This window comes from Solea senegalensis, linkage group LG5, assembly GCF_019176455.1.
Source record: "Solea senegalensis isolate Sse05_10M linkage group LG5, IFAPA_SoseM_1, whole genome shotgun sequence".
Lineage (NCBI taxonomy): Eukaryota > Metazoa > Chordata > Actinopteri > Pleuronectiformes > Soleidae > Solea > Solea senegalensis.
The window spans coordinates 23449724-23471720 of NC_058025.1; the positions used below are offsets into that span (position 1 = coordinate 23449724).

Sequence of the window (21997 nt, forward strand, 5' to 3'; positions counted from 1 at the left end):
GACAAAGCTGGAGGGAAGTGGAGAGTAAAAAGCAAACAGACATTACAGTTGCATTGACGGCCTCAATGACTTCCCTCGCGCTGCCTTGGGCCCGGCCTGGGGTCTCTGAAGTGGCTCGTTAAGCAGAGGAACATAGACTTGATTACACTGGGCAAACACGCCGCTACCGCTCTGTGTTGGTTGGTTCCGTTGATGATTTCCCCCCCCTCAACCTGACCCCCCTGCCCCCCAGGCCCCTGCTGTGCAGCACCGCAGTATGTGAGCCCTCTGTGCTCCGAGTGATAGAGTCAAGCTGTTCCTGCTGAGCGGAGGTCAGGGTCCTTCAGTCAGCACCTCGGCCCTGAATAGAGCACACAGGAATCCCCCTTCCCTCCCTAACCAGGGCTGAAACTCAGCTCTCTCTCCTCCAACCCCGGTCCAAATAAACCTGGTCTTCGCTGTCTTTTTCCTTTCTCCATCTCCTGGCACGCTGTCACTCCCCTCATCGAAATCATTAATCAGACAGGACAGATTAGACTTCAAATAAAAATAAACTACAACCACCAACCTACTCACTCTTAGCTCCCCTACTTCTGTAGCGGACAGCCATATTGACAGTTCTCCTCCTCCTCCTCTACTTAATAGACGCAAGATGTCCAGTGGAGGCAGCTGCTTGAGCGTATGAGCGTGTTGGGCAACAGTGAGTGTCTATTATTGCTTTATTGACATAAACAACTCACCTTATCTTCGATAGTGATGACTCTTGAGGCCTAACCTGTCAGCCATGTAAATACACAACAGATAACCCTTATCGGTTTGGCACCAATAAAGCCAGCGTGCTCTGCAGCTTCACCCAGAAAATACATCTTTATAAACGGGGATTAAAGGGATTATATGTGCAACCTGAATGTATTCAGGCTTATATTATATCCAGTGATTACTGGATACTATTATGTTGCTGTCTTTCCTGCCTTCAGAATAAATATGGAGAAATGGAGGGTGACAGTGCCACCTTTGGGCGAGGGTGAGTAGTACAGCTGTAATACAGCTCTCATCTCATACTGATGTCAATAGATAGTGCTGTTCTGTGCCTGGGCTGTGGCATCCACACAGCTTCTGACAGCACATGTTTGCAGTCCATCTATAGACCTTCATGATTTCGGACTGAGGAGGAGAAACAGTTTGGGGGTCTGCTGGACTCTCGGACACTAAACAAGCTAGGTTTTCCCTGGCCCGGGTCCTCACTGGCTGACAGACAGGCGGCCTGCCGACTGTTTGTGTGTGTCCATGGGAAATGGGGCGGTGTCGCTGCGGCGACGGCTCTGGGGCCATCCATCAGTGTCATGGGGGATAAGGAGGGGGTGGGGGTGTGTGGTATGTGTCACCTCCAAGACTAATGGACAGGAAGTACAGCCAGAGAAACAACAATATTTGCAGAATATATATTCAGAAAAACGTTAGGGATCGTTCTAGTTTTCTCGTATGGTTTCAACAAAACGTGGGCACAGGCCTTAATCCTGATTGATGAGCCTGTTTATTTAAAAGAAGCTCACTCTGCAGCTTTGGCACTCACTAACCTGATCTGTAGTGGTGTGTGCTTTTAAAAAACATACACACAACATGTGTACGTGTGAATGTCCGATACACAGGCTTGGTTATCACATGACCAACTACACCTAGGCAGGACTTCTATGACTGACCTCAGATGAGACTCCAGTGCACAGGAGGTACATCATAAATCTGATGAGGCCATGTCAGCGCGGGAGAGGGAGGAGGAGGAGGAGGAGAAAGCGCGAAACGCCCAGGCTAACTTCTTTCTACTGCCATTGAGGGAGCCTGTGTGCTCACTAGTGCTCAGAGACCGAGGAGCTTAACCTCAGCAACCGGTGACAGTGGCGTCCAAGCCAGAGCGCTTGGTGATGTGGACCTTGACCACCTCCTCTGCACATGTCGGGTGGATGCCTACTGTCTGCAACAGATGGGAATATGTTGCCCCACACCTGAGACACACAGACACACAGAGAGTTCATTCATGTTGCCTTGACTCCTGACTGACAACTGTATAACTTTTCTACTGCTCTTTAATAAGTCCTGCAGTTTGGTGCTTTCAATCATTTCTGCAAGAGCGCCTTTGTCCTCCACATGGTGTGTGAAATTACTATGAAACAAAAGCCGTCATTTGCCAAGAACATCAGTAACTAATTAGCAATTCATTATATGAAGTTTCATTAAGACATCAAACAGTTGGTCTATTGTTGGTAAGATGTTTCGAATAAAATGTACAAAAGGAAGTACATTTAAAATCCCACATCTCCTAAATTATAGGTTAAAGAAATTAGAAGTGAAAATTAGACATTGCTGCCCAGTGTTGAGTGTAAGAAAAGCTGGGAGGTTTTTTTGTTTTATTAATCCTTGCTCTAAAAGTCTTTTATTCATGTTTAATGTTTATTTTAATGTGTACTGACTAAAATATGTTCTTATTCATTTCCGAATTAAAACATATCAACTCAACACCATGACTATTTTCATAGTCATTCCACTGGACTAAGGTAAACGGAAAACATTTGCCTTTGCGTGTATTCTGGGGAGTTCATTCCTTGCACTTACTGAAAGCCCAAAGCAAATCCCTGCGTGACTTCTCCAGCGTTTGGACCAGTCAAGTGCAGACCCAGGATCTTCTGACCTCCATCACGCTCACACACCACCTGAGGAGGTAAAAGCGCACATTTAAGACACGGTGGCAGGTGTTCATGGCAACTCTATTGGCACTTTTAGATTGCAAAGAGGAATCGCTCGACCACAGACAAAGACACAGAGGTCAGACACTGAGTTAGTCTCTGTTTAAATGACAGCAGTGTTTAAATTGATACAGATGTTTTAAAATAACTATAAAAACTCAGTGAGTCAAATGTACCTTTATGTAACACTGGCTGCTATTTCGCTCAGAGACGGTGAATTCCAGAGGCTTGTAGAAAGCATGGTAGACCTACACAGACAAACACAGGACATATCACTAGAAGAGAAGATGCATGTTGTGGACCATTACTTAAACCAGAAGAGCTTCATTTTCATTTCAGTGCAAAAAAACTTTCTACTTATCATCATCATTCAATTTTTGATAATTATCATGACAAACGTGTGATGTGAGTAAAAGTGGAAGAAGCTAATTGTGTCAGGCTATTGTCATTAGACTGTTCACCAGCCCTACGGGAGGGTAAACCTGAAACAAGCAAGTCACTTTTGTAAACAGTCTTGTTCTTAATGCATCAAGCATGCAAACAAATGCACCACAGTTTATCAATAAAATCAGAAAAGGTAGATTGGATGTGCCATCACTCGTACGGTATTGCCACTGTGCCAATTCTTGCACGCAGTTACAGTCTTTGCAAGAGTTACATCGAAATCTCCACGTTTACGACGCTGAGAGATTTCAAAGTCCTGACTGAGACGTGTGTCTGGTGCATTTTATTCTATGGGGCTAACGTGCCGACACAAGTCGACGGCCATGCAGCTGTCGGGGGCCTGGTGCTGCAGCTCCTCCTCAGATCTCGGCGCTCCTGTCATCACCCCATACACACCTCAATCAGGCCTTCTGCTCGCCTGTCAGTCACAGCCGCGAGCCCCACCTCACCGGCTAAACCGTTTATCTACGGCCTTGTGCAGGTGTTGGCGGGCATCGGGCTCACCGTACACGTGAGCAGGTAAGACACAGTGCTGCTCCCTTTTGCATTGTGTGTGTGTGTGTGTGTGTGTGTGTGTGTGGGCGTGTGCACGCACACCTCAGTGTGTGTTTAGAGCTTATGGTACATTTATTTTTCATGCATGTTGACAGCAGGTGAAGCCACCAACATTGACTGTGTAACTTTGTACTTTTGTGCATGCGTGGCATGCAGCCAGTCATTTAATATTAGGAATGTGCAGAAATATTAGAAACACAATTCTTTCTACATGTCACATTTGTTATTTTTAAAGGTTTTACACACAAAAGTAGTTAAAAGCACAATTTAAGTAAAATACTGGGATGAAATTCCTTCTCTCAGTTTTTGATCAAAACAAAACACTTTTGTGTTGTTCCATGAATACAACACTGCCAAGTTTAAGATTTATGTCCAACTGTGGCCAACTTTAATCCTGGCTTATAATTTAAGACATTAACAATATACTTTTTGCATTAGGTTTTATTTATATAAGCTCCAATACTCTGTGTCTATGTGCACCTAGGTCGTACGAAACATTTCCGTTCTGATGTGTAAATGAAGATGTATATAAGGTACCTTTGGAGAGCTTTGTGCTAATCACCTTCCTTTTTCATCATATTTGTTACCTCTATGCCGTCTTTCCCATGCCTCTTCTCCGCCTCCTCCTCTGACAAACCTACACAGCCGTATTCCAGCGGCGTGAATACTGTGGTAGGCACCTGTCACAGGAACACAAAGAAAAATGAACCCAGAACAGTATACATTCAGGTGGATAAGAGTGCTTAAGAGATCCCATCCACAAAATACCAGAAATTATATTATTTACCTTTTAATAGAAGTAGCATAAAACAAGAAGCTGAAAGGGCCACGATATGCTTTTTTTTCCCTTCAAGATAGAGGAAAACACTAGTGTGTACACATGTCTTACATTGTCATAGTTCATGATCTCAGTGCTCTGACCAACCAGTCTGTGGGCGAGAAGCTTTCCCGCTTTTATAGCTGTCGGAGTCAACTCAGGACGACCCTGAAATTTGGAAAATGTTTTAGTAAATGTTTCATTAGTAAACAAATGAAACATATGGTTGACATTAATTTTTAGAAATATTTGACCTGCTTTTTTTCAAGGTGAACAGATGTAAATACAAACAATTAGTGAACCATGAATGAGTGACTGACAGTGGTGAGTGTTAAATATTTAAACCATCTAGCGCACAGTGTTTTTCACTTTATTGATTTGGAAGTCTGCCAAAAGAAACAAACACATAGTCATGGACACATGGATAGACACACACACACACACACAGAAAGGTGAGGTGTACAGGAAACAGTAGGGCTGCGGGGCAATTCTAAAGGCATGACATAAACTTGTTAAATTACCACTGCACATCCTGTTGTCCAAAACATCTCCTGCACTTCTGCATGCGTGTGAATGTGTGCACTGGCATTCCAGTAACTGTTTATATATCAGACAGCATGAGTCATTATAATGCAGTTCTTGGCAGCACTCTTTCCTGAGACCCAAAAAAAAAATACAACAAAAAAACAAGAAGAAAAAGTGCAACGGGTGAATTGTGAGAAAGATAAACCATCTTGGTTTTTACAAAGGGGGAAAAAAAAAGAGCTACTGTGACGAGCTGACAGACAGATTGTGTTGAATCGCGACTCATCAAAGCAAGCTGCCAATCAAAAAGATGCTCTGCAAGTGTGTGTGTGTGTGTCATAAGGCCTAGGAGGCAGACAGGAAGCACATAGCTGGCTGCGATGAAACAACAACACTGACATTACATTCAGCAGGTATAACTAGTATTAACATGGCCAGTTTTTATGTGTTGATGGGCTGGAAAAGCTACACTCCATAATTAGTCGCCTGCCAAGTACTTACTGTTGGAAGAGTATATTTTGTTCCTGATCAGAAATAAATGTTGTAGCTTCGAGGTAATGATAAAGTTTGATTTTTCATCTTTTGTTTGCACATCAGACAGAGGTAGATAAATTCACCCACACAACTCTTATCTTGAGGGCCAGGTTTAGACATACTAGAAATCCAAATTGCTATCATTTAAAGTTTAGACTTTTATCTTGCAGTCAATCCATTTTAAGGTGTTTGTGTCTTTTCATTTCACAAAATAAAAATAAAAATCAGAGGAATAATAAATTATGAAAAACATTGTCTTGCCCACAACTCTGCTGTTATTCATTCATCTTCTACTGCTTTATCCGCTTACTATACAGTACATTGCACATAAACGTTCCTATGTGATAAAATGACGATTTCTGGAGTAAAATATCAGTGCAACATCAACCAAACATAACCCTGTTATTTATTTACTTTAGTAAACCTGCTTATTAAAATGCTTAGGCTGTAGGCAGTTCCTGTGCCTACCATTCAAATGTCCTCAACACCGAATCTGTTGATGTCATATAATATTCAAGAGTGAATGTGATACGAGTACATATTAATATACACAAGTTCACAAAGCACTTTCTTTGCATATATTCATATTTTTTAGTGTTCGTTCACAACCACAACCTATGAGTATTTTCTATGATGGTTGAAAATGTCTGTAAGTGTTTGTTTCCAAATCTTAGGAGGTCTGTTTCTGCTGTGAGAGTTGACAACACTTACCTCCCCAATGTCACCAAAGGCGTATATGTTTGGCATCGATGTGGATTCGTCAGCACCTAAAACTATTTTCCCCGTCTCCTTGTTGACTTGGACACCAAGCTTGTCAAGGCCCAGGGCTTTGGTTTCAGGGGCTCTACCTGAGGTCAAGAAGAGAAAAATGGACAATATTTCTTACGTACTGTACCTTTGTTCACAATTCAGAACAGAGGTGAGGAGATGATGTTAAGTATTACAGTAGTTGTGCCATAATTCAGAATTAAAGTACTTTAAACCTAGATGCAACAAATAGAGAGGTTATTTGTGGTGTCGACAGCCAAGAGAAAACTGAAAATGAAATTAAAGCTTTATATCAGTAGCTCTCTAAATGCTAAATGATGGCAGCATGCCAACATCAAATGTTTAAAAGGATTTTACCTGCCAATGTCATTATAAGCACAACACCTTCTCCCTCAGGAAGCGGACATCAACGCGACAATGGCAAATTATTTATATAAATACTACAATATTCAGTTGATATTTTGCTAGATGGTGCATGATGAAAAATCAAGGGATCACCAAATGATTACACTACATAATCTGGGAACCATGAATAAGGACACGGAATTTTGCACCAACTTATCAAGCACAGGCCAATCTATTTTATTGTACAAGTGAAGACTTTGAAATTACATTACATGTCGCTGAATTGAAACATGTAGGTGAAATGTCAGGAGATAAATAAGGATTCATCCTCTGGAGACTGTTTTGAATCATTGCAAATCAAATACTTTAAGTGTCAGATGGACAAAACAGCAAGAGTCACTGTTGACCACAGAGCACAGACATTTATATAGAGTTTCTCTGTCAAGAACATCTGGTCAGCTGGAGATACGGAGAACTGATGAGCAGCTGGGCATTGGTAATCCCATCAATCCCATGGGACAAACTAAGGTGCGATTTCTGACACTTCCTGGGAGATGGTTGACTGACACTGTCGACACTGAGTCTCCATGGTGATGGAGCATGAACCACTCATTCCTCCGCCCTCCCCATAGCTCCTCATAACCTGCCTGGGTAGCATAATAAACACCCGGCACTGAGGTACCAATGTAGATGCTATCGGACAGCAAAAATAACAAACCCCCGAGACCCTTTTTCCTGACTGGAGCCAAAGAACAACGTGCTCCCCCTCTTCTCAGACCAGGGGGCTACAGGGACCTGTCTACTGCTCCACAGCATGGGTGGCTGACTGAGATAGAGAGCACAGAGGAGGAAGTGAGGCAGTCATGAGCATTTCCCAAACGCAGGAGTTGTAAATATTTTCTTATATTCGATTGCTACACTGCTGGAATAGTCCATGTATAAATGTAGCCTCTAAAGAAAAAAGGAATGTTTTACAATAAACCTGGAGATTATATTCCCATTTTAACACTCATGCTTTAATTCAGATTAGGAATATTTATTTAAAATATATATGATCATTTATGTGTTACCCAACAATGTAATTAGAAGCATATTCTGTAACTAGTGTATAACAAGAACATCATCTAAACTGATAATAAATGTAGAGATTTGGTTATCATATTTAATAGAGCTGAAACAATTCACCAATTATTAAATTAATCGACAACTATTTTGATAATCGATTTATCGGTTTGAAGCTTTTTTCATGATTAAAACAAGATTTCCGAATTGTTTAATTGTTTATTTACTTCATTTCTTTGCTCTGGATGACAAAGAAATCTTACAAACCATTTAAATGAGGTCTGTGGACAAAACAAGACATTTGAGAACATCATCTTTTCCAGGTTTGACAAACACCGATCAACATTGTTTAAGGTTCTCTGATATTTTATGGACCAAACGATTAATCGAGAAAATAATCGACGGATTCAACAATTATGGAAAAAATCGTTAGTTGCTGCTCTACAGTGCAGTTTATGTGTTTATATTATATAGCTTATAAATCTTGATAGAAAGTAGGGAATTTGTGTCCATAATGCTCGACACCCTGTCAAGGTGTTGCCTCTACGACAGCTGTTGCAGCTTAAGTGTTACATACTTTCATATTTCTGCTGTAAAATATCAAGTTTCAGCATCAGGAACTGCAAAAGGTCTTAGTATAGGCCATCAAATCTCTCTATCAGCAGAATCTGACTGGTGAGTATAAACTTTCTCTGAACACATGAAGCATTCCTGTCTGTAATTCCGATCAGTGCCGCTCTGTGGCAGTGACCATGGCTCCATTGTAAGGTGATGACGCAACAACAGTGAGTTGGCTCTGATAAGGAACGTGGCAGGAGCTGGGACACACACCACACACACTGTGGTCAATTTGAACAAAGCGTGTTGTGACATTAAAAGGAAGCCCCGAGATGGCGAGACTAATTAGCCACAACAAACCACCACACAGCTGAAATGAGAGCTGGACGCTTATCTGATCAATCAAATGAACAAAGACAAAAGGGAGAGCAAAATATGTGGGGACTGTTATTCTAAGGAGCATAGATTTTTACAGGATGCCATAGACTGATTACATGGGTTTATTATGCAAATTGATAGCGGGCTCACAGGAAACAAAGTTCTTAATGTCTGTGTGAATAACTAAAAATCCACATTTCTGTACTTGTGTTTCTCTGTGGACAGGTGAAATTATGCATCGAGAGCTAAGCAACAACTAAATATGACGGCAGTTTGGCTATTTCATACAATAATTTATATAGTAATCTTGAACCAGAGTTGAAATGAAAACTTCAGAGGCATAAGAACAACTTAGAAGTGCCTAGTTGTTGATTTTAAGCCTCAAAATGATCACCACAGACCTTAACAAAGTTGAAAACGTATGTAGATATAATTTGAAAAAAAATGGTGACAGAGCTTTTAAATAAGACACATGTTCCGTTTCCTTTTCTATGTCAATCACAATTGTTTAATCATTCACCTGGACTAAATAACCAAAATTAATAGTACAAATTAAACAGCCCCACTTTTTATTTATATATATATATATTGAATGATTCACAGTGCTACAGTAAGATTCTTAACCATATTTGGTTTCAAACTTAACAAATGCTGTTTTCTCAACTGCCCTTTGCAAATTTTGCTAACCCAAAGGGAAATGTAAAAAAAAAAGAAAAGAAAAAATGAGACAGAGGAGCTGTCTGAACTAAACTGAGAGAGTCTAACCAGGGAATGTTTTTAAATGAGGTCCTTACATACAGCAGAGCAAAGCGAGGAGGAAGACTAATGTGTCCACTATCCGCATGCAGACAGGAAGTGTGGAAATGTTCTGTTTCCTGGTGTGTTTCTGTGGGCACACCTGGACAGGGGAGCGGCCATGAGGCCAGGAAAGAGCAGGGGAAAGGTGGCGGCGGGCAGGGCTGGTGAGAAGGATGTAGCGGACAGTGGTGATACTGTCCCCCGGTCCCCTCTGGCCTTTAATAACTCCACAGAGGCCTGGGACACTGCCTGGCCCCTAGTGTAAGGTCACATAAAGGGAAGTGGCCTTGTACTCATAACTCCTGCTGGCACACATCAAAGAGCAGAGGCCACCATGTTACTGGTTCTCACTAGACTATATGGGAACAAAAGTTGCAATGGATATACAGTGAATATAGGAACCTTACAAAGGTTTGGGTAGTAGCACTGAGGAAATCGCTGCTAGTGTTTTGACTAATACTGGCTGCCATATTAAATGACTGGCAGTCTTATGCACAGTCAATTAGATCCAAACTATATATGTTTGGTTTAATAATATCAAGTGCTTGGCTGAGTTTCTGTGACAGTGAACTCTCACTCTAACGAGGATCGGAGACATAAGGGAGGCAAAATCTCACACATGTCATGACAAAAACCTACTGATACACGCACTCTATGCTGATTCCATTCTCAACAACAGTCTTCTGCTGAGATGATGTGGGAAAGAAAGAACGTCATTTCAGCTGCAGGGTCACGCACATCCTTGTCACTGTCACACGCATGGAGCAAAAGGACCTCGTTTCCCTCCCTCACACACACACACAGTCTCATAAAGTAAAAACCTGGAAGTCAGAGTTTCGGAAACACGGCGTTGTCTTTGAAAAGGCCCAACACAAATAAAGTGACGGCTGTGACTCTGACGGATGTTCCCTCCATTGTTACTCATGCTGCTGGTGGAAAAGCAGAAGTGAAATGGGGGGAATGGAGAACGTATAGATGAGAAAGAGGAGGCAGGGAGCTGGTAGCAGTGGCAGGCAGAGGGCTGTGGGCAGGGATGGCAGAGACAGATGCAGGGTTGGTTTCCGCACGGCTGGCATAGGCAGGAAAGCACAGAAGAAGAAGTAGAACAAAGAGGGGAATACAGTGACCCTGTGCCTGGGTGTATCCTGCCCTGTTCTGCCCTTCTCCTACCAGAGAACCAGCAGTGGGTGATTAACACTTCCCCTGGCCATTCCCATCACTCACGCTTTATTACTTTGTTTTCAGCCTTGATTCTCCTGTATTTGCTGACACTGCATTCTATTTAGGATGACAATGAAATTAATGGTGGCAGGGAGAACACAGTCATAGCACCGTTTTATTTCAGGGACCTTTTATTATTAGAGGGAAAAATGCAGGTGCTGATTTACATGTAATCCCGACAAAGGTTTTAAAAATAGGCGATAAATAGGGAAGTCGTTGTGGCCAAGTCGTTGTATCATAATTAAAAGGAATCAACCTAAATAACTTAAAAGGTCAACTGTGATACATTTTGGAGGGTTTATTGGCAAAAATTTAATATGCTTTCTTCAAGTATGCTTGTATATAATTTTAATGTTTACATGGCTACAGAATAAGCCATTTATAAGCATGTCATATTTCTACAGCGACCTGACATATCAGTCGGATAGCAGATTGTTGTTATGTAAACAAACAGGGACATCATCCTTACTTTAATCTTAACCTTACCACCCAATTAATTAAAGAAAATCTGGTCCACTTTGTAAAGGAAAAACATGTACAAGTAAGAGTAGAAATCAAGTTTATATCCAAAATCACAAAGAAAAGTTTTGATTTCCTCAAGTTAAAAGTTGCTGTGAGGTTTTGCAAGACATTACACTGTCAAGTTAGAACATGACACATTAAAGTTTTGCCTTGCGTAGTCTGTCTTGTATCAGGTCTAGACTAATACCAATCACGTTTCCTCAGTTTTGCGTCACTAGCCTCAACTGCATACAATTCTCAAGCATATAAGATTTGAAACGTCCACTGTTTTCTGTAACCACCACATATAAGCTACTGCCACTTCAGGGTGTTAATGCTCCATTTTACCTCCATATATTCAGGTTTGTTTCTAACTTACATCAAAAGACACACACAGACTCACCAACTGCCCATAACACGGTGTCGTAGGTGTCCTTGTACTCGCTGCCTGTCTGGGTATCAATCCAGGTAACCTGCAAGGCTCCCGAGGACAGTTTGTCCACTCTCTTTGGGAAACATTTCCATGCAATCTTGGTACCATATGTCTCCATGTAGTCTGTCACAAGACCTGCCATTTGCTGCATAAGAAAAAAACATATACATATACCTTCAAAAACATGACAAAAACACAATCGTAACAGTTAGACAATCCAGACGGGGGAGCAATACCTGATCAAACCCCCGGAGGGCGATACTGCGAACCATCACTGTGGTGTCTAAGCCGATACCTGTGAGGAACCCTGCACACTCCAGTGCCACATCTGGTGCAACAACAGGTTAAAGATTAAAGATTAAAGTGCATAGTTTGCATGTACGGTACACACAAGTGATATTCTTAACATCGGATAAATTTTTACAAATCAATAAATAGCTAAAAATAAGTCACACAGCTAATTAACAAAATACATTAACTGCATCTGGAGAAATTTCACAGTGTAACTTAATCTTGGTTCACTAAATAACCAGTACCTACAGTGTTGCATCTTCTACTGTAAAAAGTCAAAGCTATTCTGAATGTTGAACATTCAGATATACAGTAACACCTGAGTTTTAAACAAGTAGTTAGTGCTATTAAGTATTATATTGCTGAATAATTAAATAATTTGATATCAAATGTTTGGGAAATTGAGTCAATAAGTCAACATTTTCTCAACTAATCACCAGGAGACTTGTGCAGTGTTTCCATTCACAAGCTCTCTGTAGACAAAGGATACAGCTGGCTCCAACCACAAGTCTGTGAAAAACAAATAAAAGACAAGCTCTCAGTTGAACCAGTACTACAGTAAAAAATACATGTCATCATTTTGTGCAGCACACACTGGCCAAATAAAACAAAAGCAAGTCCACAGTTGAAAAAGTTTACTTTAAATACGAGAATTAGAGAGGTGATGAATTATAAAACTTAATAACCTGAGAGGGGGAAGTGAAGAGGTGTGAAGAAAATGTACCAAAAGGGCCAAAGTAAAGGTTGTTTGTGTGTGTGTGGGCGTGTGTGGTCCAGGTGAATCCCAAATCTAATCCAGCATTGACATCTGAGTGTGGAGGAAGGCTAATTGCTAGCATTTAGGCTAATCCCTGCGGATGGGGTGTGCCATGTTCAGGGCTCAAGTCCACACATCAGTCCGTTGAGTGAAGCTCATCACCCGCATGGATGAGGCCCCCCCCGTCTGCCTTGTTTTTACCACTTCAGCTCTGTATTCCCTTCTCTTTGGGTTTGCTCCACCTGACAGCTTTGGGTGCCTGCAGCACTTCCTGCGGTTGTCCGTGCTAACACCAACCACTAAAAGCCCCAGTGCCCATTTTCCCCACGTCTATGTAACGCACAGCTGCTCTTAGCACGTATTGTCAAGTGGCTTAAAGAAGATTAGGCAAAGAGCTTTAGCTTGATTCTGCACTTTCATCACTAACAAACTGTGTCCTTTCCCCTAACCCTGCTTCTTACTCACTGAGTCTGATTGTGTCATCCACTGGTCTGAAGTCTACTCTGGTACACTACATGTGTCAAATAAATGGCAATGCTGATACAGCTTTATAACCATTTCTGACCCTTTTCTATCATGGTGATGTTTATGGTATGAAGGTACATTTGGAAAACATGTTGTGAAGAAATGTGGGGGCATTTATGCCTCCTTAAAATACATTTTGGGGGCATTTTGAATCATTTCCAAGGCCTTTTTTTCTTTCAAATGATTTTGAACGTTTTTTGTACACTGCCAATGTTCTCCAAATCAGATCCAAACCTTTTTAAAAACCATTTAGAATAAAAATTCCTTCCATAACAATTGACTCTGGCTTTGCAAAAGTTAACTGTTATTTGTTTTATGAATTTCATGGGCAAATCCTGATACATCAGGGACATAATACCCATTAAAAGCAGACAGTAAAAACAAATTCATGAAACATAAATCAAAGAATAAAGCACCAAATAAAAAGTGAGCTAAAAGAATAAAAAGAACAAAAAACAATAAGAACTGTCACCACACTACTGGGTATCTATTCTATGTAAATATGTTTTAAGTTTGGATTATATCAGAAGAATGCATTTGAGTTTGGTTCCTGTCAATACCTGCCATATAAAGTACATATGACTATTTAAATGACAAGATTTTAAGATCACAATAAGCTTTATTGTCATCATGCTTCAGTGCAAGAACAACGGAAACCCACTGATACCCCCGAGATCTGAAAGAGAAAGAATCTTCATCTTATGAGCCACATAAATACTGCATGTGGACATATCAATGCTGTTGGCCTCAGGGAAAACATAATATCTGACATTGCTCTGCAGTGTGATTTTAAAGTGCAGTGAAAAGCAGTTCAGAAAATACTAATGAGTCTAGCGGCACAAAAATGTAGTAACATGAATCTGTTTCCTGTTCCCCACTTAGATCACTATCTGTGTCTGAGACAAACTGCTACACTAGATTAAAGGAAATGTCACAGACAGACATCAAACAGTCTAAACTGTAAATGTGTTTAATAAAACGTATCCCATGTGGTCTCATATTACACTGGAATTAAATCAGGGGGTGACAAACATCAGAAAACTGTTGAGGCTCAGCTCTTTCAGTAGATAGGTAACGTGCTTTCAGAGCTAAGGCGTCAACTAAACCCACAGGTCCTGTCAAAGATTTTCTGATTGTTCCTCAGAAGCTTCAAAAATAAATAAACAAAAAGACTGGATTTACAGTAGACACTGTCCTGTGTAAATGATAAGAATATTTTGTCTATTAGTGGTCGGTTGAAGCATGAGGACATACAATATGCTTCAAATATCTGTCCTGAAACACGGAGACTCTATGCTAAACTTCTGTAATTTACTGTACCTTTGTAATTTAAGGAGATAGGTAAGAAGTATTTGTCATGGATGCTAATAATTGATACAATGCAAAAACATATGCAATTATTTATCTGAAGCAGATGACACTTACCTTTAATAAGCTTTTAAAATTGTTAGATTTGTTGTTTTAAAAATTCTACGAGATATATAATTATTTCTCAATCTATTTATAAAAAACCTAAAATACAGGAAAAGTGTAAAATCTATACATATCTATATATATATATCTATATCTATATATATGTGTATATATATATATATATATATATACACATATGTACTGTATATATATTTTCCTGTACCCCATATATAGATAATGTCATCGGTAACATCTGTGTTTGTCCCACTATGTCATGTTCGAGATGGCTGCTGTAAAAAAGTCCCATTACCCCAGGATAATACAGGACCTGTTAAAGCATTACAAACACATTTAAGTCACTTTGCGTCAGCGAGGCCAAAAACAAAGCTAATGGTGGGCTAGGACTTTTGCACAGTGCTGTAAATGATGATATTTTCCTATTTTTATTTGTAAGTGTAGTCAATACATATTATCAGATTATGTCGCAATATGGAATCCATATATGCTCCATATTATTCAAGTACACCTTAAGCTTATACCTCGACCAATATCAGAGTCCTGTTGGCACGTGCTGAGCACATTCTCCCAGTAACATGATGGAGGTCGTCAGCTCTGGGCTTAGTCCCTGAGGCCAAATCTGTCATTTAGCTCTGTGTGAACTCCAAGGCCCATTAGACACACATCATTTGCTGGGACCTACATGTCTTTTGGTCTTCTCCTGCAAAGCTGACAGCTCTGCAGGAGCAAAACCTGGTGCCCCTATTAATGAAGCTAACGCTAACCCTCAGCTAACTGCTCACAGCCTGCAGGGAGGCAGATGACTCCTCTAACCACTGCACTCTTACATGAAAGGGTTTCCTGAACACAAGTGCTTTCCCTGAGTGGATAATTCTGCTTCCTATACAAAGGTGTTTTGCTCAATGGTACCGTGGTCACTGTAAGGATGTTTTGTGAACTGTAACTGATTCTGTGTTGCCACCAAGTGGTTGAACAGCAGAGCACATACAACATAGAAGAAACATAATAGAGAAACCAGTGATGCTGAACAAGACAGCATCACAGGTGAAGTGCAGCATGTTGACTACACAAGCAGAACTTTTCAGCCCAAATCATTAAAATCTGTTGAAAAACAATTAGAATTATCTACAATTAAAATCTCCGCTCCCAAGGTATACAGCCAAGACACACACAAAGCTTAAATATCTAAATTATTTCCGCTTATCTGTTTCCACCACACAAACCGCTGCAACCCAGGTACACCACAAACTCTTGTCACCGTGTGCATGTTGTGCCAAGAGGAAACATCGGGGAAAGACCAATTAACCAGGTGATGACAGGAGCTAAATGGTTGGATTAAAGGGCTTGTTCTGTAAAGGTCAGGATGCACGCCGCTAATCTGAATCATGAGGCGAGGACAGGCTGACAGGAAAGGAGAAAAACAAACTGCATGTCACCGATGAGTGATTACAGTGCGTGACAGTAGGACATGTTGTGTCAGCAAGCATGGTAGAACCTGGTACAGCAAGACATTAATACTGCAAAGGTCGGAGGCTCCGTTTCTCTTGTACCTCTTTGTTAAGAGAATCTCGGGGACATCAGTATTTTAGATTTAGATAAGTGTCTTTATATCAAGATCTAATACTTAGTATTGCAGTTTAATGTAGGGAGGTGTTTTTTAAAAAATAAAATAAAAATAATCCTCACGTTTTTCCGGGCGATTTTTTCAGCCAGAATATGTCATCACTGGTGATGCCATGCTCCATCGCTCCAGGGATCTGCAATAAAAGTCAAAGTAGCGAACATAACCATCAACCTATCAATGAGCTATCACCATATCTATCAATAACAGTCTGCTCTCTAAAACCTACCATTTTTGGTGTGTTGAGACTTGTGTAATCTGTATGTGCCATAGTGGAATGTTTCCAAAACTCACTTCAGCTGTTTTGTCTGCTGCTGTGAGGTCTTTAACTCTCTCACACACGTTCATGTCTACAATGAATCCAACCAACCAAACAGCACAGACAGAGACAAACAATAATTTTGATGCTTACATTCGTGGGGTACTTAGGCCGTCCACCTGTAGCGATGACGATGTTCTTGGCAGTGACGACCATCTGTATGACAGAGGAGGGGAAATGAGTGGAAAAACTCTTTGTTCATATCCTTTTAAAAACAAGGAAATGTTCAATGAAAGCAAATTGTCTCCACAGTATTGTGTATTCAGGTGTTGATGGAAACACTCTGTGAAATCACTGAAACAGCACTTGGCTGATACATTGTTATCTATATACAGTAAGTTAGGATCCCAAAGTTGATTGAACTTAGATTGTGTGTTTTAATTTAAAGCAAACAGAAACTTAAACTGCTACGTTCAAAATGCAAGTTTGAATGTTCACTTTAAAAAAAGTAAAGCTTTCAATTAAAGGGAAATAGGGAAAGCTAAATATAGACATATGATAAGTAATTTAAAACAATAACATATTAATAATACCTTTAATTATGGAGCAACATTCAAAATTATATTAAAGTACTTTACAGTTTAAAAAAACAAAAAACAATAAATGCATGTTAAACTAACAGAAGTAGTAAATATCAAAACATGAAAATAAATAAATAAATACATCAAAGAAAAAAGTGTCAAGCCCACTAAATATAATTATAATAGTCAGTAAAGTAAATGTGAATTTGTCAGCTGACCTCTTTTCCTGCTTTGGTTAATCCTTTAACAGTGTGTTCGTCCACCAGACTTCCTTTCACGTTAAGATACTTTACTTTCCTGCCAAACAGAAAATGAAGACATTACTGCCACTGGTGCATGAACCAGCAGGAGAACAGACCACTGATTGTTTCAGATTTACTCATAACCCTGTCATCATTTCTCAATAACATACTCTACTCTTTACATTTAAACATTAAGTTTTAAACACATTAGATACAGACATTTTGTATGTGTTTCTAATTTCATTCTCAGTTCTGATAGAAAAACAAACATTTTACTAGTCTATGTTGTGGTGATGATAAGATTTCTTCATGAAATTCAGTAAGCTGTGTAAAACCTGTAAATTCAAAACAAAGAGCTGTAATTAATATTAAACCAATTCATTTTATTTAAACTTCTGACTTAATCTTTTCAAATAATTCAATTTTAAATAAATGAGTAAATTCTTAAATCAAATTAATGTGGTATCTTACACCAGGAGAGTAAGGATCGCTACAGTGGTATAATTACACAAACATACATAATTTACTTGCGATAGATAAACAAGGACTATTGGTTACTAATCTGGTCAGAAAACACAGCCTAGAGCTAATTGTTAATTAAAAGAAAACAACATCATATTAAAAGAATTATTAACATATTGGATTTCGGCAAAAACCTCATTGGACAGAAAATATATAATACTAGGAGCTTTCACAGAGAGGTGAACACCTGTTTGCCCCTGGGCAGTCACTCAATCAACATGTAGTCACTGAGTAGGAGTCCCTTCAGCTGTGGACGCATAATACATCATATCTGCTTAACAGCTGAGAAAAAAACTGAATCTCTCTAATGAAACTCTGTAAGACCAGCTAAACCTACCTACATATTAAATTGTATTAACTTACTGATCTCTTATTACCACCTTTAAATCAATTAATTACTTCATTAAGACTTGATCCCAGAAAGAAACAAGTGTGAATGAAGCGAGCTGATGTGAAGTCACTTACTTGTCCTGGAGCTGAACTCTGTGACCCCAGTTCAGTGACCTGACATGGTTCTGAACAGCATCTGCCATGGTCGCCCTGATGAACACAGCACAGGTATTAATGTAAACACATCAGACCCCTGCAGTCCTGATTGACAGTGCAAAGATGAGGCTTTTCACAATATGTGTGTTAAGTACACTTCAAAAGATATTAAAAAGGAAAATAAAGCCAAGACAGCTCCTTCTATTAACAAGGCAAAAACTACCCCACTACACTTCTCATATCATCTCCTTTTATTTAAGTTTCTTTCGAAGGTCATTTTAATAATAATAAAGACATCCAAGTGTATAAATGTAATAAGCAAGGACGTCTGAATGGCCAGACAAAGATATAACTCAAATCCAGCAGGATAACTTATTCACACTCTCATTTCGAGTTCATTTTATAACCTTGCTGCTGTCGTGCTGCAAGTATAGCACTAGATGGTGCTGTTCAGCTACTAATTCTCAGCATGATGACAAACCATGTTGTGCTTGGTTTCCACTCACCAGTCATGGCAGACTGGCCCTGGGATCTGCCAGCCGAACTTCTTAGCATCTTTGACTGCAGTGCCAAGCAGAGCGGCCTGGTGCATGAGCTTCTTAGGAATGCAGCCGACATTAACACACGTACCGCCAAGCCCCCACTTGGTACCTGTGTGGAAAAGCATTTCCAGAGGACTTAACAATGACATGATCAAATCTTCAAACAACAATTGGTATCAATGACCTCTATTTTACCTTTGACAGATGGCTCCACATAATCTAAAACGGCAACCTTCTGTCCCAATTGTGCTGCTGTAGACAGTGGATATGTCATGGTAATGTTAGATTGAGATGTATATGAACGCACTGAAAAGGATTTAATTGCGTAAAAACATTGAGATCTCACCTTCTTTGGAGCAGGCAAGCCCTCCTGAACCGCCACCAATAACCACCAGGTCATAGTCATACTTCCCTGCACAAGAACACTGCATGATTATTAACAAAGTCAAAAGTGTGTACATGACTCCACTTTCACATAGGATTTATATGTATACGTTTTTTAATTCAATGTGAACTGACTTGTGTGATACACCTGGAAGAACACTATTATTCCCACTGTACTATTCCATAAATGGTTCAGCTATACACACACGTGAGCAATTTGATCACGAAATGGCCAATCATGTGGCAGCAATACAAAGCATACAAACTCCTACTGATGCACGTCAGGAGCAACTGTAATTTATTTTGCAAAGTCTTTTTTCTAGTGACATAACAGCTGCATTTACCGGTCTTTTTCTTGACATTAACCTGCATATAAGTTAACCTTTCTCCCAGCTATGTCCTTATTTCACCTCTTCTGGGTTTTATAGCAGTTTGCAACCACAATAAGGCACACTGGTTCCATGTTCTCTCTCATTTAGTTTGTTCTTCATCTTCTTTGGTGTTTAATGGCACTTGACATCCGTGTTGCAGTAAGCCTCATTTAAACACATTACCTTTACTTTTCTTAACCCATGTGGCTGTAACCCTTTTGTTTACCTTGTCCATCCGTAATATTACACCACTGCCCATTCTCTATCACCTTCTGTCATCTTTAGTCGCAAAGTCAAGCCGAATGTTCGTCTTCGCGGTGTTTAACGGCAGTTTATTAGCAATACTAGCTCCTTCTTCGTAAAACTAATTAGCTGAGAAAGACGTTGACAAGTGTCATTTCTTTTAAAAGGTGAAAGATATCAGGTTTTTCACAGCATACTTGTCATGTAAGAGCATGGTGACTCAACACTAACGATGGCTGCGTTCGGTTCATGAAGGTCAGGACGGTGTGACAGTGAGCCAACATGGACCCTGAAACTGTGAAAGCTGAAATGGAACGCAGCCGTTATTAGTTAACGTAATTAACACCTGTGATACGTGATACTGACGGAAATGACATGAACGAATCACATTTGTACTTCCAACAACACGTTCAACTATAACCAAAGTCTGTCATTTTCTTACTTTAAATAAAACATGATAGTTTTACCTGACAGGTTTCTTGTTAAAACAAATAAACTATGAATCCTTTTCCACCGGTGCCTGCCTCTACACAAGGCAGCCATGTTGTTGTTATGAAAGGACCCTGAGCGGGTTTGTAGTGGCCAAAGAATTGCCTGAAAAGAAATGAAATCCTTGAATTTCGACTATATCAACGTTCACATCTTTAATGTAAATGATATATGGACATTGTCAAGTATAATTTAAACTATTAATTATAAAACAAATTGTCACTTGTAACAACTGTGTTTACAATGTAGAAAAAATGCCTGTGAAATTATAAACATTACATAAAGAGGTTCTTTTGGCACAGTTCATTAATTAAATCCACTTTTCACCATATATTTGGAAAATTATAGATGGCTTTAAGCAGCTGACTGGTGAGTCAGGTGAGACAAATACATCATTATGCATAAGGTGAAGGAAGTGTCCTTGAACATTATTCACAAGCATTATCCTGCCAATTAATATGGTAACATTTAAAAGAGACATAAACTGTGTATTTTGTGACAACCATCGTGGAGCTGTACTACATCTTTTCTGGCATTGTCCACAGATTCATCATTGTTCATGTATTGAAATACTTGATTTTCTTTGAAAAAAGTGCAAGTTTGGCAATAGAAAACCTATATTTCTTGTTTTTGTAAAAAACATTGAACACTGCATACAAACCATATCCATATCTAACAACCCAGACAGTTGAAATCTTCTCTTCTTTATTTTCCTTTTATGTTATGGTTGTATATGTTCTATGCCACATCTGGTGTCTATATGTTGTACATGACTACTTTTAAACTAAAAAACGTTCTCTTGAATAACAGAGAAAGCACTCGGAGAATGCAATCTTATGCCAAGGCCACTTTGTTCCCCACAGTGCCAATACAATAAACAAAATCTAATCATTTCTTCTTTAGGCCATGACATCCATTTCCAGGAAATTACTTTCACGTGATGCTGACAAACAGACAGACAGACAAACCTGGAGAACAACATCAATACAGAAGACGCAAGGACAGGTAACAGTTTCTTTCCAGGCATGGTTTATTGAAAACACACCAAATTTATACTCTACAAACCAGTATTTTTCCATTATGTTTAACAAGCGTAATATTTGCCTCTGGGTATTAGTAAAATTAACATATTACATTCTGTCACTGTGGCATCGCTTCTGCTCGCTACGAAAGCATCAACAACTTTTCTCCTCTAAGAAATCGGAACCATTTTTATTATTTTTTTTCCAAATGACTCTATCTCTTTTCAAAGTTTATCATACAATGTAACACAAGGCAGAAACCCACCGACAGTCTAAACTACTCGGTTTTAGAGGAGGGGGTGGGGGGTTTGCAGGACGAATGATGAACGAATGAATCGAGTGGAGCAAGGAGGGAGGAGGGGCTGACAGGGGTGGAGAAGGAGGAGAGATTAACAAACGGGATGGAGAGATGACAGTTGAGAGGGAGGGACAACGTTATATAAAACACACTTATCTTTATATATCATGGAAAAGGTTAAGGCACGTGATAGGTACAAACACATCTGCTACTGAGTAGAACAGTTACTTTATTTTGACGGTCTTAGATCAGCTTTATCTACACAGGTAGGTTTGTT

The 21997-nt window shown here is 39.7% G+C and overlaps 1 protein-coding gene across 1 annotated transcript; it reads right to left on the reverse strand.

Moving 5' to 3' along the window:
* Positions 1–1494: 1494 nt before the first annotated feature.
* txnrd2.2 (thioredoxin reductase 2, tandem duplicate 2) lies at positions 1495–20454 on the reverse strand. The gene is made up of 17 exons (XM_044026806.1): positions 20379–20454; positions 19260–19325; positions 19109–19165; positions 18878–19022; positions 18351–18425; positions 17340–17418; positions 16694–16756; positions 16347–16417; positions 12438–12457; positions 11893–11984; positions 11627–11801; positions 6304–6440; positions 4606–4701; positions 4304–4396; positions 2894–2965; positions 2587–2684; positions 1495–1979 (listed from the first exon to the last, which is right to left on the reverse strand). Exons 1-17 carry the CDS (start codon positions 20452–20454, stop codon positions 1856–1858), a joined length of 1539 nt encoding a protein of 512 aa, XP_043882741.1. The 3' UTR covers positions 1495–1855.
* Positions 20455–21997: the final 1543 nt, after the last annotated feature.

Bases quoted from the DNA above. Each gene is read 5' to 3' on its own strand.
- txnrd2.2 (XM_044026806.1), bottom strand. From the start codon at position 20,454: ATGGCTGCCTTGTGTAGAGGCAGGCACCGGTGGAAAAGGATTCATAGT. The intron at 17,419-18,350 runs GTAAGTGACTTC...TCTGTTTGGCAG, and splicing joins AGAGTTCAGCTCCAGGACAA to GAAAGTAAAGTATCTTAACG. The intron at 6,441-11,626 runs GTGAGTCTGTGT...TCTTGACCTCAG, and splicing joins CACCGTGTTATGGGCAGTTG to GTAGAGCCCCTGAAACCAAA.